Here is a 13,787-nt window from a genome sequence, read left to right on the forward strand (position 1 = left end):
TCTGTCTCAGATAAAATTACAACTTTATACATTGAGGAGAAACTTTTTAAAGGATAAAATAGGTATTGTGTAGCTTTAATAAAGACATTGATCTCTAACATTCTTGAGCTTATCAAATGGTTGAGAATAAACTTCGCTTATTAGATATGGGCAGCTGCACCGACTTTTCTATCAAGTTTCAACATCTAACGTCATAGAAGGTATGCGCAGCATCAGTGATAAGATAAAACACCAAGCCAAGCGAAGAAGAAGGTGAAAGAAAAGACACCAAGCCATTCGTTTTTGAAGAAGGTGACATCTTGGTTCTTGGACCTTGTTATAAAATAATGCCTGCCTTTTCCTGCCGGTAGCACTCTTTTTTCTTTTTAGGTTCAAAATTAGTGTATGAATATAGGTGACTTGTGATTGTGTCTGTAGTTTGGAATTTTTTAAATAAACATACAAATCTAAAATTTCATTATCTGCTTAACTAAATGAAATTATGAAAAATAGAATATAACGTATAAAATGAAAGAAAATGTCTATCTATTGTTATTTCGGTGATTCTAATGTATATATATATATATGTGTGTTTAATAATTTCGATAAATAAATATATTTGTGTCAAATTATATAATGACAATCATTATCTATGATAAAATTTAATTGGAATATTTAATTTTATTATTATTTTATTTTAAAATTTTAAAAATTAATTATTTAATTATAACTATTTATAAATTCTATTTATAATAATTTATTAATGATGGTAAATATTATTTTTCTTATCATAATAATCCACTATGTGATATATATATATATATATATATATATAGAACTCTGAGCTCGTGATCTTACCAGGATAGCAAGAATTTGAAGGAAGCCCACTGGCTACAACTTATATTATAACCTTTAACTATAATCAATATATTTTGAGAAAGTTTTTCCCTTGCTTTCAAGTGATCAATACTGATCGTAGTTCACCCATATGAGATGGGGTCCATGAAGATATGGTTACATGAGTGGTCACAGAAAAAAAGAGTCCCACTCGTAGGCTCTTCCTTAAAATAAAAAGCAAAACAAAAAAAGGGAAAAGCAAAAAAATCAAAAACAAAAACACAAAAAACAAAACAAAACAAAACAAAAACGGAAAGAAAATCACAATCTCAATTAGTTGACATATATGCAATTAATGAGTGTGAGAGCATTGGAAATGTGGCCCGTGAAGTTACAATCCCATATAAGCAAATATAGATTTTTTTTTTTTTTTCAATAATAGTGTCTAAAATGAATGTAAAATGATGTGGTCTAAAAATTAATAAGGTGAATATTTATTTTTCAAAGTTATAAATTTTATTTAAAAAGTAAAATTTTCTTAAAAAGTTAATAATATATGCAACTAATTAATAGCCACTAATAATTTTTTTTTTTACATAGATGAATAATTTTTAAATTGGCTGTGAACAATATTTTCTATTTTTATGCTACATAGAAAAAATTCTGATTTCATCGTTGGAGATGCTCAAAATATTTTCTTGGCAAGTCTATCATGCCATTAATTATTGATGCAGATATTTTCTTAGCAGATTTATCTTGCTCAAGATATTTTCAATAGTGCAGATATCTGACTGTAAAACTTTTTTAATTAATATTTATATATATTCACATTTGATATATATGATACTCCTACCCTAGAAAAACTATATATATATATATATATAAATATATAAATTGGTTAGAGGTGGTAATTGAGTGAGCTCGGACACACACAGAGATAATACACGGCACCTTCACGTATGGCGGTTCAGGTGGTGAGTTGCATCATTCAAAGAAGGCCCCCACTTTTAGAGAATTCCAATAACTTCAATAAGGTCCTTATTTTCTTCTGCTAGCTCTTGATTTTGCATAATCTTCACTAGTTATGTAATAGTCAGGTATGAGTTTAAACTTAATTATTGACATAAATTAATCTGGACAAGCTTATATTAAAAAAGCCCATATATATATATATATATATTCAGGCTAGCTTGTGGCTGATTCATCAGATAACTGAAATGCTTGCCAAATTTAATTAGAATTCTAAAAGTGATCTTCAGATGAAATTAAATGGAAATCATTAGCTGACCTCATATATATATATATATATATGAAGTATGAACAGCCTGCATTATTAAGAGAATCGAAAAAAGCTCCCCTGCGAATCGATCATGTTGCCAAAACCATCAAGACTGCTAGCACCAAAATGTTGGATGCCTTTGTCGATTCGATATTTGAATTTGCTGACCAACCATTGCCATCTCAGGTACCATATATCAGTAGAACCGTATTAGTTCATAAATAAATTTTGCTGAGGGCTTATATTGAATTAACATTTTGTTGCAAAGTAACTTTTCACCGGTCGATGAATTGGAGAACCTCTTTTCATGACCAGCATCGAAGGGAAAATTCCAGATGATTTTCCTGAGGGTGTCTATATAAGAAATGGTAATTAACACTCAACATTTCGAATTTTAAAAAATAAAGGCAGGAAATATAGTTAAATTACCATTATTCCCCAAAACTTAAACATTTAGAAAATGATTTAATATACGTTTAAATATGTCAATATTCCTTCTCACTTAGATTACTTTGATCTTTACAGATGCTATTGTCACGATCAAACTTTGAACTATGCCCATATATATATATATGTGTATATATATATATATATATATTTTGACAAAGAACTATGCCCATAGTTGCATATTGATCCTTGAATTTTTATTTTTTGGCATTTTGGTCTCTAAATTTCATCTTTTTAGTGTAATTTGGTCCTTACTACGTGCTTTAAAATTGTTAAAGTATAGATTAAAAAAATAATAATAATAGTTTAAGACCAAAGTAGACCAAAAAAAAAGTTTGGGACCAAATTAAAGTATCACAAAAATAGGTTAGGATCCAAAGTGTAAATATGGGTATAGTTTAAGAACTAATAAAGCTAATAACTCTTATTTTTAATGAGTAGTTGTGTGACTTGAACTAAAATATCTAGAATTTTATTTTAACACCATGTTAAATTATCATTATCTTCAAAAGCTTAAGATTTTTGAAAAATGAATATAATATATGCATATCTAGTTGGCTGTATCAATAAAAAAGACTTGGTGAGAACAAAAATTAAGAATTAATAATTAGTATAGTTAATAATATGAATAATATTGTTGTGGTACATACATGCGTCTATATATAGAGAGAGAGATATTTACATCAATGGTTCCTAAACTAAATTGCTATCCGTACTTTGGTATCCAAAATAAATTTTAGCAATTGCACAAACTCAAAGAATATTGCACCGTTAGCGCTTTGGAATATTTTCGTCCAAAATCTTAATAGATTCAGCACATGCCGGTAACATATAACATCAAAACAAGGGGCTACGTTGTCTTTTTACACTAGGGCGAATCGCTTTTTTACAATCAATATTCTTTTTTAGAGATGCAAGAAAACAGACGAAAGAAAGATAGTTAAAATTCCACAAATTATCTTTTATTTTGACGTCACGTGGTTAGCATGTGCTGAATTTATTAATATTTTGGACAAAAATTTCAAAAAAGGACTAATAGTGCACTGTTTGATGAAGCAATTTTCCAAAAAAAAAAAAAAAAAAACCAAATTTTGAATTATAATATAGAGACACCCGTGCAAATATCTCATATATATATATATATATATTAGGTAAAAGTATTCCATGCATACATATATATATATATATATAGTTAGGCTCAAATAATTATAAACTTCACCTAACTTTATAACATTTCACATGTGGAGGGTTGTACCTTGAAAATGACTATCATACAAAATATTTTTGTAACAGTTCAAACCATCCGCATATTGTTCTCTTTGGGATTGAAAAATTCTTTTATAATCCAGCCTTTAAGATTTTATCAAAATACATTATAAGGAAAAAATATCCACATCACCTTATAAGACGTATTTCGTACTCCTTTTAAACCAATGTGGACTTCACATTTTGGTTATTGAGCAAAAATAATGTTAATAGGAATGGAATGGTACTATATAGTTTGCGTGATTGGTTGATGTACTGGTATTGTGTGAAATGCAGGACCAAATCCACTGTTTGGAGGATAAAATCAACCCAATCGGTGTTTGGAAGGTCAAGTGACATTTGGGTAGAAGGAGAAGGAATGCTTCATGCTCTGTATTTTAGAAAGGACAGTGATTGCAATTGGACTCTCCGCTACAATAACCGACACGATGAAGCCGAAACTTTCAAGCTCGAGAAACACAGAAACAAACCTTCTTTCCTCTAAGTCACACAAGGAGACACGACTGCTGTCCTTGCTGCATATTTACTTATATTTCACATTACCAAACAATTAATAATAATAATTTACCGAACTTATATATAATAATGCTTTAATTTGTTTTCAGTTGAGATTTGGACAACTAAACAAGGACAATAGCAACGCCAGGGTTTTTGAGCATTCGGGCAAGTTCTATTCCGTTTCAGAAAACTTTGTACCCCATGAGAGTGACATTTTCACATTACAAACATTAGGCAATTGGGACGCTTGTCGAAATTGGGACAGATCTTTTGCCAGCCATCCAAAGGTGTTTAGTTAATTTTTTTATATTAAAATTGCTTTGCTTCAAAATTAAGTTTTATCAGTTTTTTCCTTATCATGGTCGATCATCATGTCACAGAGAGCTCCAGGCACCGGCGAGCTGACTATAACGGGGCTCGATGCTAAAAAGCCTTTTGTTGAATTGTGCCTGTTCCTAATATAATGTGGGTGCCTTGTGTTTTATGTATTAAATATCATGTTGTTTGATGTTGAGAGGCATTTATATTATTATGAGAAAGATGTCCATTTTAACAAAATTATATATATATATATATATATGTTCAAATGGTTGAATAAAGTAGTATCTTTTCAATATGTGAAAAAACTAGGATAATAGAGATTTGGAAAGGACATAAAGGTGGAATACAATATGTTTGAGAAGAAGAGCTTCTGTACTGGATCTGCCTTTGTCTCTTAGGAAGGAAGGGGGTGGTGAAGAAGATGATGGTTGGATTATTGCATTCCTTCACAACAAAGATACCAACACATCTCGAGTAAGACTAATCAATATTTTTCTGCTACTCTTCTAGCTTCGAATTCTTCATATATATTCTCCGAATTCTGATAAATTTTTCTTGCATAGGTTGATATATTTGACACTAGGAATGTTACGTTTGATTTGGTATACAGAATATGTATTCCTTTAAAAATAGAAATAGTTATTCATAGGAATAGAAAATAGGAAAAAAATTCATAATTTCTATTTATATATTTGGTAAAAATATTGACTTAAAATTAAGTTTTAGGATTTATAAATATTTTTTTTTCAAAAAAATCAATTTTGGTAAAAATTAATTAAAAATTAAATTTTATATTTATTTATATATTTTTAATATGTGATAATTAATTTAAATTTAAATGTGACAAAGATATTTAAAATTTATCCAAATTAAAATATAGGAATATAAATCCTAAAATTTTAATAAAGAATTATTATTTTTTTAAATAAAGATATATTTACTCGTATGGAATAGCTATTGTTCAATTTAAAAATTTACGAAATATAGAAAAACAAAATCAATAGAATAAAAATTCTATTTTTATATTTATTCCATAAATCAAACGTGTCAGAAATTTTCCAGTGAGCCAGTTGCCAAAATTACACAGCATGGAGCTTTCATGAAAATCTGATCAAGGCATGTACAGTATATAACAAAGTCACTCACAGAGCACGTGTGACGTGTAGGACCCCAAAATCAAAATTAGTATCTTTTCAATGATCAAGAACTTAATAAATATGTAGATCCTTTTAACTGTTTAAAATTTATAGTTCATCAGTCGAGTCTAGTTCAATCTAATCTAGTTTAACAAAGGAGCTCCCTCTATTTTGTTGTCCTTAATTTCTGAAATAATTAGTGTCCCCCTATGTTATTCTTGTACGTATCAACTATTAATTGTAACTTTATTGGGTCATTATACAGGAGGGTCCCAGATTGGAATCCTCTTTACCATTTGCGTGTCTTCCCCTCTCCCTGTCTCTCGCCAATAGATTGTTGCCATGTCAACTAAAAGTTATACAGTTTATTTTCCCTTTTTACCGTTTGTTTCTTTCCATTGGCATAAAAGAAAAGACTGCTACAGAAATCTTGACAGGCCTAGTTAAAGGGTGTAAAGTCTAGAATTTTTTTAAACGATGTGGCAATAATTCATTCGTCAAACATGAAGGAAATTTGTATTGAAATCAATAGACCAAATTGATTTTTAGAATAATTAGTAGGTATGAGGGCATGCCAACATCATTTAACAACAAACGAGATCTATATATATATATATATATATATATTTTGATATTGAAGATGGAGGGGATTCAAATTCAAGTGACTTCGAGGAAATAGTCACCTCTACCACTGCTATATATCCCCGCATTTGATATTTATTAATAAAGAAACGCAATTTTTGTTAGACTATAAGTTTAACTGTTAAATGTATATTCATCAAAAGGTTTTACTATATATGGATCGGTTTCCATACTAAACGATGGACCATCGGTAGGCATTTGACGAGAAAAGATACCAACTGAATGAATTACAAGGAATTTTTATTTTTTAATTAATTTGCATAGAAAATATCAAAAATAATAATAATAATAATTCGCATTGACAGATGAAACATGTTTACCCTAGGGCTACGGAGTTTTATTACGCCTACCAGACCTCCAGTGGGTTTAATTTAACATTCTTTCTTAATTATAGAAATATTTTAATGCATCTATATGCCTTTTCTTTCAGTTACGTCATGTCTCAAATTAAAATAAACATGCAGAGAGTGATATAATTATCATATATATATATATATATATATATAAATTTTCACCTCCTTAATTAATTTTGCTGCAGGTTTATGTGGTTGACACAAAGAAGTTTACGAGTGAGCCAATTGCTAAAATTACATTGCTGCAGAGTTCCTTACGGATTTCATTGAGATTTCATGCCAATAATCTCAGGGCATAACTAGCTTAAGAATAAGTAGAAATCATAGTCCCCGCAATCAATGTCTATACAGACTATATAACTCATCGTTTCTTTCAATTTCATTTCTGTATATGTTTGTGCTTGTGTTGATGTCCTTCCCTTGTTAAGATATATATATATATATATACACACACACATAAACGAAATTGTTCTTTTATCTCAATAGTAAAGTTCCGTTTTCAAATATATATATATATATATTTGAAACGCTGAATCTAATGTTGTATTTTAATGATTTTACCATTAAACCAAGTTTATAAATACTTCTTTATTTCTTTTATTTATTTATTTATTTTTTTGTTGGCTATAAGTCGGCTGGCTGAACTTGTAAATAATTATGATGAAGTTTTTATGTTACACATCTTTTAGACGCCAACGATTAGTCCAAGACAAACGACGTTAGAAACCAACAAAACCGGACGGAAGAGTTCTCTCACTCTAGGGAACCATCATGTATTGCAAGTTCAATGTTCAACTTTAGCCCAAAAAATCAAAATAAAATAAAATAAAAACATTTCCTGTTAAACTGGCTTGTTCTACCCCAGAAGCCTCCGAACACTATCTAAATTATACCTTCATCATGATCTTCATATTGTTATTATTCCAATTTGCTAAACCCCAGAACGAGCCTGATGCTGATTCTGTACTATTCCCCCATCCCATCCATACAAATTCAAATCAAATCCATCCGAGTCTGGCAATCGTTATTGGTGTCCTCTTCATCATGTTCTTTATCACTCTTTCCCTTGTTGCCTATGCCAAATTCTGCATCACCAACCCACTTCATTTCAATTTTCATCATCACGACTTTCATGGCCTAATTCGACCCAGGTCTAGACAATCCGGGTTAGACAGAACGGTGATCGAGTCACTCCCATTCTTCAGGTTTTCTTCACTCAAGGGTTCCAAAAAAGGCCTAGAGTGCGCAATTTGTATATCCAAATTCCAAGAAACAGAAATTCTTCGCTTATTGCCCAATTGCAACCATGCTTTTCACATCGATTGCATCGACCAGTGGCTTGAAAATCACTCTACCTGTCCTCTTTGTAGGTATAAAATTGATGCAGGAGACCTCAAGAATATCATTTATTCAAACAGTTCGAGATCTTTGGCTAGAAAAGTCCCTTCAAATCTAACAGAGGATCTAAATCTAGAGCTTTTTATCCAAAGGGAAGAAGCTCATGATAATGATCAACATCATGGCTTGTCGTCAAGATTTATTAAAGCTGGAGTCGGCAGCTTCCGGAAGAGCATGGATATGAAGTTGCTGCACAAGTTCAAGCACAAGATTTTGATCTCCGACGCTGTTGTTAGGAACCGCTGGAGCGATGTTAATTCATCTGATTTCTTGTCGTTGAACTCGGAAATGCTAGGCGTTATGTCAAGCCAAAGATTTTCTCTTACAGAATCAAATAGTAAAATTGATGGAAGTGATTCATATCCAACTTTAAGCTGCTTTCCTTCTACTTCATCAATATGTTGTGAACAGAGCACATCAACAGGACAATTACTGATCAATACGAATGAGAAACGATCAATGTCGGAGATTACAAATCTTTCGAGGTTTACAGAATTTAACATGAACAATTATAATAAACGAAGCAAAGGTTCTGGTTCTGATGCTAATAGTAGCAAGGAGGAGAGGATGAAGAGAATTTGGTTGCAGATAGCCGGAGGAACAGTCAGATGGTTTGCCAGCTCAGAAGAGTTGAAGTACAGACAACAGCCATTGAATGTGTAATATAATTTATTAGATTCAATATTTCCATTGTTAATGAAATGGAGTTCTTTTTCTGTAAGGAAATTTAGAGACAGTATATTCAAGCATGATTGCTCTGTGGTCCACTCTTCCATCATATTGAAACAGAGAATGGACATGGATCCAGCAGAGAATACTCTATGCAGTAGATTTAATACTTTTTTTTTTAACAATTTATTTCGTTATCATATGACATATTAATTAACGGACTTTCCTCTTGTTCTCTTTAGCCAAGAGACTTATGTATTATATTTACCTACAGAGACAAGCTTTCCTTGTTAATTTTTAATTTGTTATTGATTTTAGTGGTAGAACTTGTTTTATACGTCAATTGTTTTATTCAACGACAAACAAGTGTACATCCTATTGAATAGACAAAATTTGAAAAGTCATACATATATATATATATATATATAACAACTCAAAGATAAAAATGGCAAATAACAAATCGGGTAATTAACAATCATATAAGTTTCGTATGATCCAGAGAAAGATAATGTTTCGTGTTACGTGTTACGAGACTGTAGGGCCACTTTAAGAAATAAAGGTATTTCTAGGGATTAATAAAAGAAAGAGAGAAGAAGGCAGTACCAAATAAATAATTGTGAAAGAAGTTTGGAGGTTCCATTAATTAGTGTTCTACCCTCATCTAATGCGCCCAACTCTTACTGCTTGATTGCAACAACTCCATCAAATATATACCCATTTGCTATATAATATTGCCAATTAAATACCAACCAAATTAATACTCTCGGTTTGTACCAACTTAATTAATTTATTTTTCCAGTATTAAGAAACAAAAAATCCCCATCCATACTGTTTCAGATATAATTGGCCCTCACTCCCATTTTAATTACTCATAGTCATACAGCACCAGCATGGATTTGGAAAAGTTTATATATGTAATCCATATTTACCGAGAGTTAAAAAACCTAGATATCACATGTTATAGTTGTCCATAATTTATTATACGGTAAAGAGTAGACTAAAGGAATAAAACAGGTGACAAAATACTAAAGCTGGAAGATGGATCCCACCTAATTTACACTTATTCCAATCAATTGCCAACCACCCTATTAACGCATTTGCATAAGAAGTAAAGTCTCACCATTTAAGCAACTTGGGAAGGTACTGATTTTCTTGGTGACTGTTGCTTCACATTTAAACCAATCGTCCTAATTAATAAACATGATCATGTTGAATGGATTAGGATCTTATGTCCAATTTTCATGTTCCATTTTTATCGGAACCAATGATATAAAATGTTATAACAAAGAAACTTAATAAATTAAGGTAAAGAAAGAAAGGAAAAAAAAAAAAAAAAAGAACCCTAATATTTAAAATAAAGTGATATTATGATTTCTATTATTAGAACGAGAGTACAAAAATAGAACACAAGATTCCAATTCGTCGAGAAAAATACACAACATAAAAAGCCTTTAATTTTTGTTTATCAATTGTGATTGTGTATTATATGATAAAATTAAATATAATTTCATTAATGATACTAATTTTTTTAAATAAGAAAATTATACTAAGTTATTGCATTTAGTAGCATCTATAAAGCTAATATATAAAGTATCCACTATCCAATTAACCCCTTTTTAATTCAAACATTTCGACAAGTCTCTGTTTACAGACTTTCCTATTTGTGTTTTTTTTTTCCCATGTCATGGAATTCCAACGCAAAAAATCTCTCTACAACTTCATAGACGAAGAGACAAACACAAGCCAAACTCCAATCCACCTCACCATCGGAACCGATTATGAAATGTATGAACAAGAAGAACATCTGCAACTAAGCCCTTCATTTCCTTCAAGCCCTAATCCCACAATGCTTAAACAACTACTGCCTCCACCAAGCCCAGAATCACCATGGACACTCTCTCCTTTCCAAACCCCTTCCCCTGCTCTGCTCTACCATTGTATCGCTTCCCTATACCGTCAAGAAGGAACAATCTTCTCCATTGCAATCTCAAAAAATGTAGTCTTTACCGGCTCCGAAAGTAGCCGGATTCGCACATGGAGGCAACAGGATTTCATGGAATGTGGACATCTCAAAGCAAAGACTGGGGAGGTAAGAGCCATTTTAGTTCATGGTAACGTGCTTTTCGCCACTTATAAAGATCACAGAGTCCGAATGTGGAACTTCGCAGCTGATTCGGACAATTTCCGATGCAAAAAGATATCCTCGATTCCCAAAAGAAGTTCATTTCCTTCGTTCTTTAAGACAAACAACCACCAACAACACAGGGATTGTATCTCTTGCTTGGCTTATTACCATGCCGAAGGTCTTTTATACACCGGCTCGCACGACAGAACAGTTAAAGCTTGGAAGATCTCAACAATGAAATGTGTAGACACATTCCTTGCACATGAAGAAAAGATTAATGCCTTGGTGATTAACCAAGAAGATGGGTGTGTTTTCACTTGCTCATCTGATTGCTCTGTCAAAATTTGGAGAAGACTATACAGAGAAAACTCGCACACTCTCACTATGACACTGAAATTCCAACCTTGCTCCGTCAATTCAATAGCTTTGAGCTGTTCGAGGAATTCATGGTTTCTATACTCTGGTTCCTCGGATGGTAACATTAATTTTTGGGAGAAAGAGATGATGTCCTGTAGGTATAACCATGGAGGATTTTTACAGGGTCATCGTTTTGCTGTTCTTTGTTTAGCAACTGCTGGGAATTTGATATTTAGCGGCTCTGAGGATACGACGATTAGGGTATGGAAAAGAGAGGAAAGAGACTGTTTCCATGAATGTTTGGCAGTGTTGGATGGACATAGAGGACCAGTGAGATGCTTAGCAGCTTGTTTGGAGATGGAAAATGTTGTAATGGGATGTTTGGTTTACAGTGCAAGTTTGGACCAAACGTTTAAGGTTTGGAGGGTTAAGGTTTTGGTTGAGAGAAAACACTGCTTGGACCGTATGGACCGAAATGATTCGAGGACCAAAGCTGTGGAATATGAGATGAACCCTGTGCTATCACCTTCCTGGGTACAAAAGAAGCTTCAAGGTAAATGAAAATTCTTTTTGTAGTATCTACTAATATTTTAAACATATTACTTTTAGTTAGAATTTTCTTTTCAAATTCAAAATTTTAAAAAGTATGATTTTTACTTGATTTAGTTCTTAAAAAGGAATTGAGTTATCACCTTTAACTGAACATCATTCTTTTTTTCATATCTTAACTTAATTTTATTTTTTCAATTCACTAATATTTTATTTATTTTATTTTTGTGGAAAAGGCCCAATGCATCAATGAGCTGAGATTGGCTATCTTCCGTATTGCACATCTAAATTAGATGAAAGATGAAGGCTGTGGCAGAGTGCCACATGAAAGTATATAATAAATTTAGTTGGAAAGGTACTTTTGTCATATTCCTGTAGGCTCTGACAGCTAATTTGAATTTTAATTCATTTTCATAACCAAATTTTAGCATATGTAGTCTACCTAATATCCATTCCTATATTACTTCACATATTGTTAATTCCCTCAGCTACCATATTAACAATTGCTTATCTTATCTTGGGTATATTTTTCGAAGCCCTGTTGGGCAATGGCCCAGGCCCTCTACCAGCTAATTTGTCTACTTGTCCATCGTTTTGTTGTTATTATTAAATGTTATAAACCGATTATGTTTTATTAGTTTGCTTGTAAAATCTTTTTCCTAATTAGTCAAATATCTTAAATATGCTGCTACAGCCTGCATATCCTCACCGGCCCCTCAACTGTTATTATTATTATTATTATATATATATATATATATATATGTATGTATGTATGGCTAATACTAGGGGCATTAAGATGTCTACCAAAATATTTTTACTAAAATAATATGACAATGTGATATGTTATAATTTTATTAATTGGCAAAATAATATAAACAAAATATTATTAAGTGTATTTTAAAGTGTAATTAAATGAATAATAATAGAAATATCAAAAAGTATACCTAGTAATGATCAAGGTTCAATTATTCTATTAACTTACATTTATACTTATCTTTTGTGAAAATTCATTTATTCATATTTAAATTATATAAATATTTTTGCTAATAAAAATAATAACACATTACCTTATCATATAATTTTAACGTGTTATAGATTTTTTTGGTGTTTATAATATTATTATAACTAAATAATAGCATACCTCAAGTAAGTAACAAAACTTTATCATTTAATATATATGTTAGTAGATTTTTTAGCATCCTTGATATAATTCTATATAAAATAATTATAACTGATTTTCTTTTCTTTGTTGGTGCGGTTGATAAGAATATTAATTAGCATCTTAATATTCCTCTGAAAAATGATTAATATATATATATATATATATATATAAATATATATTTTTGCTATACTGTGCACAAACCAATTTTTTATATTGGTTATCTGCCTTTTATGGGGCAAGATTAGCACGATTTTTAGCAAAATTATGTATACATACATATTCCTTTCGAAATGGTGATCGATTTGGGTCTTTTACAATGAACATCGTAGCTAAAATTGTGATCTATGCTGGCATCTACTTGCAAAGGATGCTGTTGACCATCTGGGTCTTTTACCATGTTTATTGTCTAATGCATTAACGAAGGAGCAATTTCGGCAGACTACACCCCGGTATTCTCACAGAAATTTTTTTTTTTTTTCCCTAAAAAAATTCCTCATAGACCGGAGCTATTTTTCATCCCCAATCCATCACCACGCCTGGAGGTACGAGTATAATACTGTTTGAGTTAGGTGTATTTTATATATATAAGAAAAATGGTGTTTGTCATTACTCTTGCTTGGCACCTCACATACCATGTATATATATATATATATATATTGTTGCAAGACTTTTTTGGGCTTAAATAAAGTTTATGAATCTGGGATCTAACAAATAAAACAAACAGATGTTGATGTGGAACCACTACTAAAGAATCCAATTATGTATATAT

General features: G+C 31.2%; 2 protein-coding genes and 1 non-coding gene across 3 annotated transcripts; all 3 read left to right on the top strand.

The window, feature by feature from the left end:
* Positions 1–1,729: 1,729 nt before the first annotated feature.
* On the top strand, positions 1,730–7,260 carry LOC107420641 (uncharacterized). Its single transcript, XR_009638929.1, has 5 exons — positions 1,730–1,850; positions 4,085–4,593; positions 4,687–4,771; positions 4,937–5,101; positions 6,944–7,260. It is a non-coding gene; the product is annotated as an uncharacterized LOC107420641 (transcript).
* A 197-nt stretch (positions 7,261–7,457) lies between these two features.
* On the top strand, positions 7,458–9,086 carry LOC132799105 (putative RING-H2 finger protein ATL12). The gene has a single exon (XM_016029652.4). The coding sequence runs from the start codon at positions 7,659–7,661 to the stop codon at positions 8,817–8,819; it is 1,161 nt and encodes a 386-aa protein (XP_015885138.3). The 5' UTR covers positions 7,458–7,658; the 3' UTR covers positions 8,820–9,086.
* Positions 9,087–10,478: 1,392 nt separating this feature from the next.
* On the top strand, positions 10,479–12,493 carry LOC107420687 (protein JINGUBANG). The gene is made up of 2 exons (XM_016029707.4): positions 10,479–11,860; positions 12,093–12,493. The coding sequence occupies exons 1-2, from the start codon at positions 10,510–10,512 to the stop codon at positions 12,107–12,109; spliced, it is 1,368 nt and encodes a 455-aa protein (XP_015885193.3). The 5' UTR covers positions 10,479–10,509; the 3' UTR covers positions 12,110–12,493.
* The last annotated feature ends 1,294 nt before the right edge of the window (positions 12,494–13,787 follow it).

This window comes from Ziziphus jujuba, chromosome 5 (assembly GCF_031755915.1).
Source record: "Ziziphus jujuba cultivar Dongzao chromosome 5, ASM3175591v1".
NCBI classification, from domain to species: domain Eukaryota; kingdom Viridiplantae; phylum Streptophyta; class Magnoliopsida; order Rosales; family Rhamnaceae; genus Ziziphus; species Ziziphus jujuba.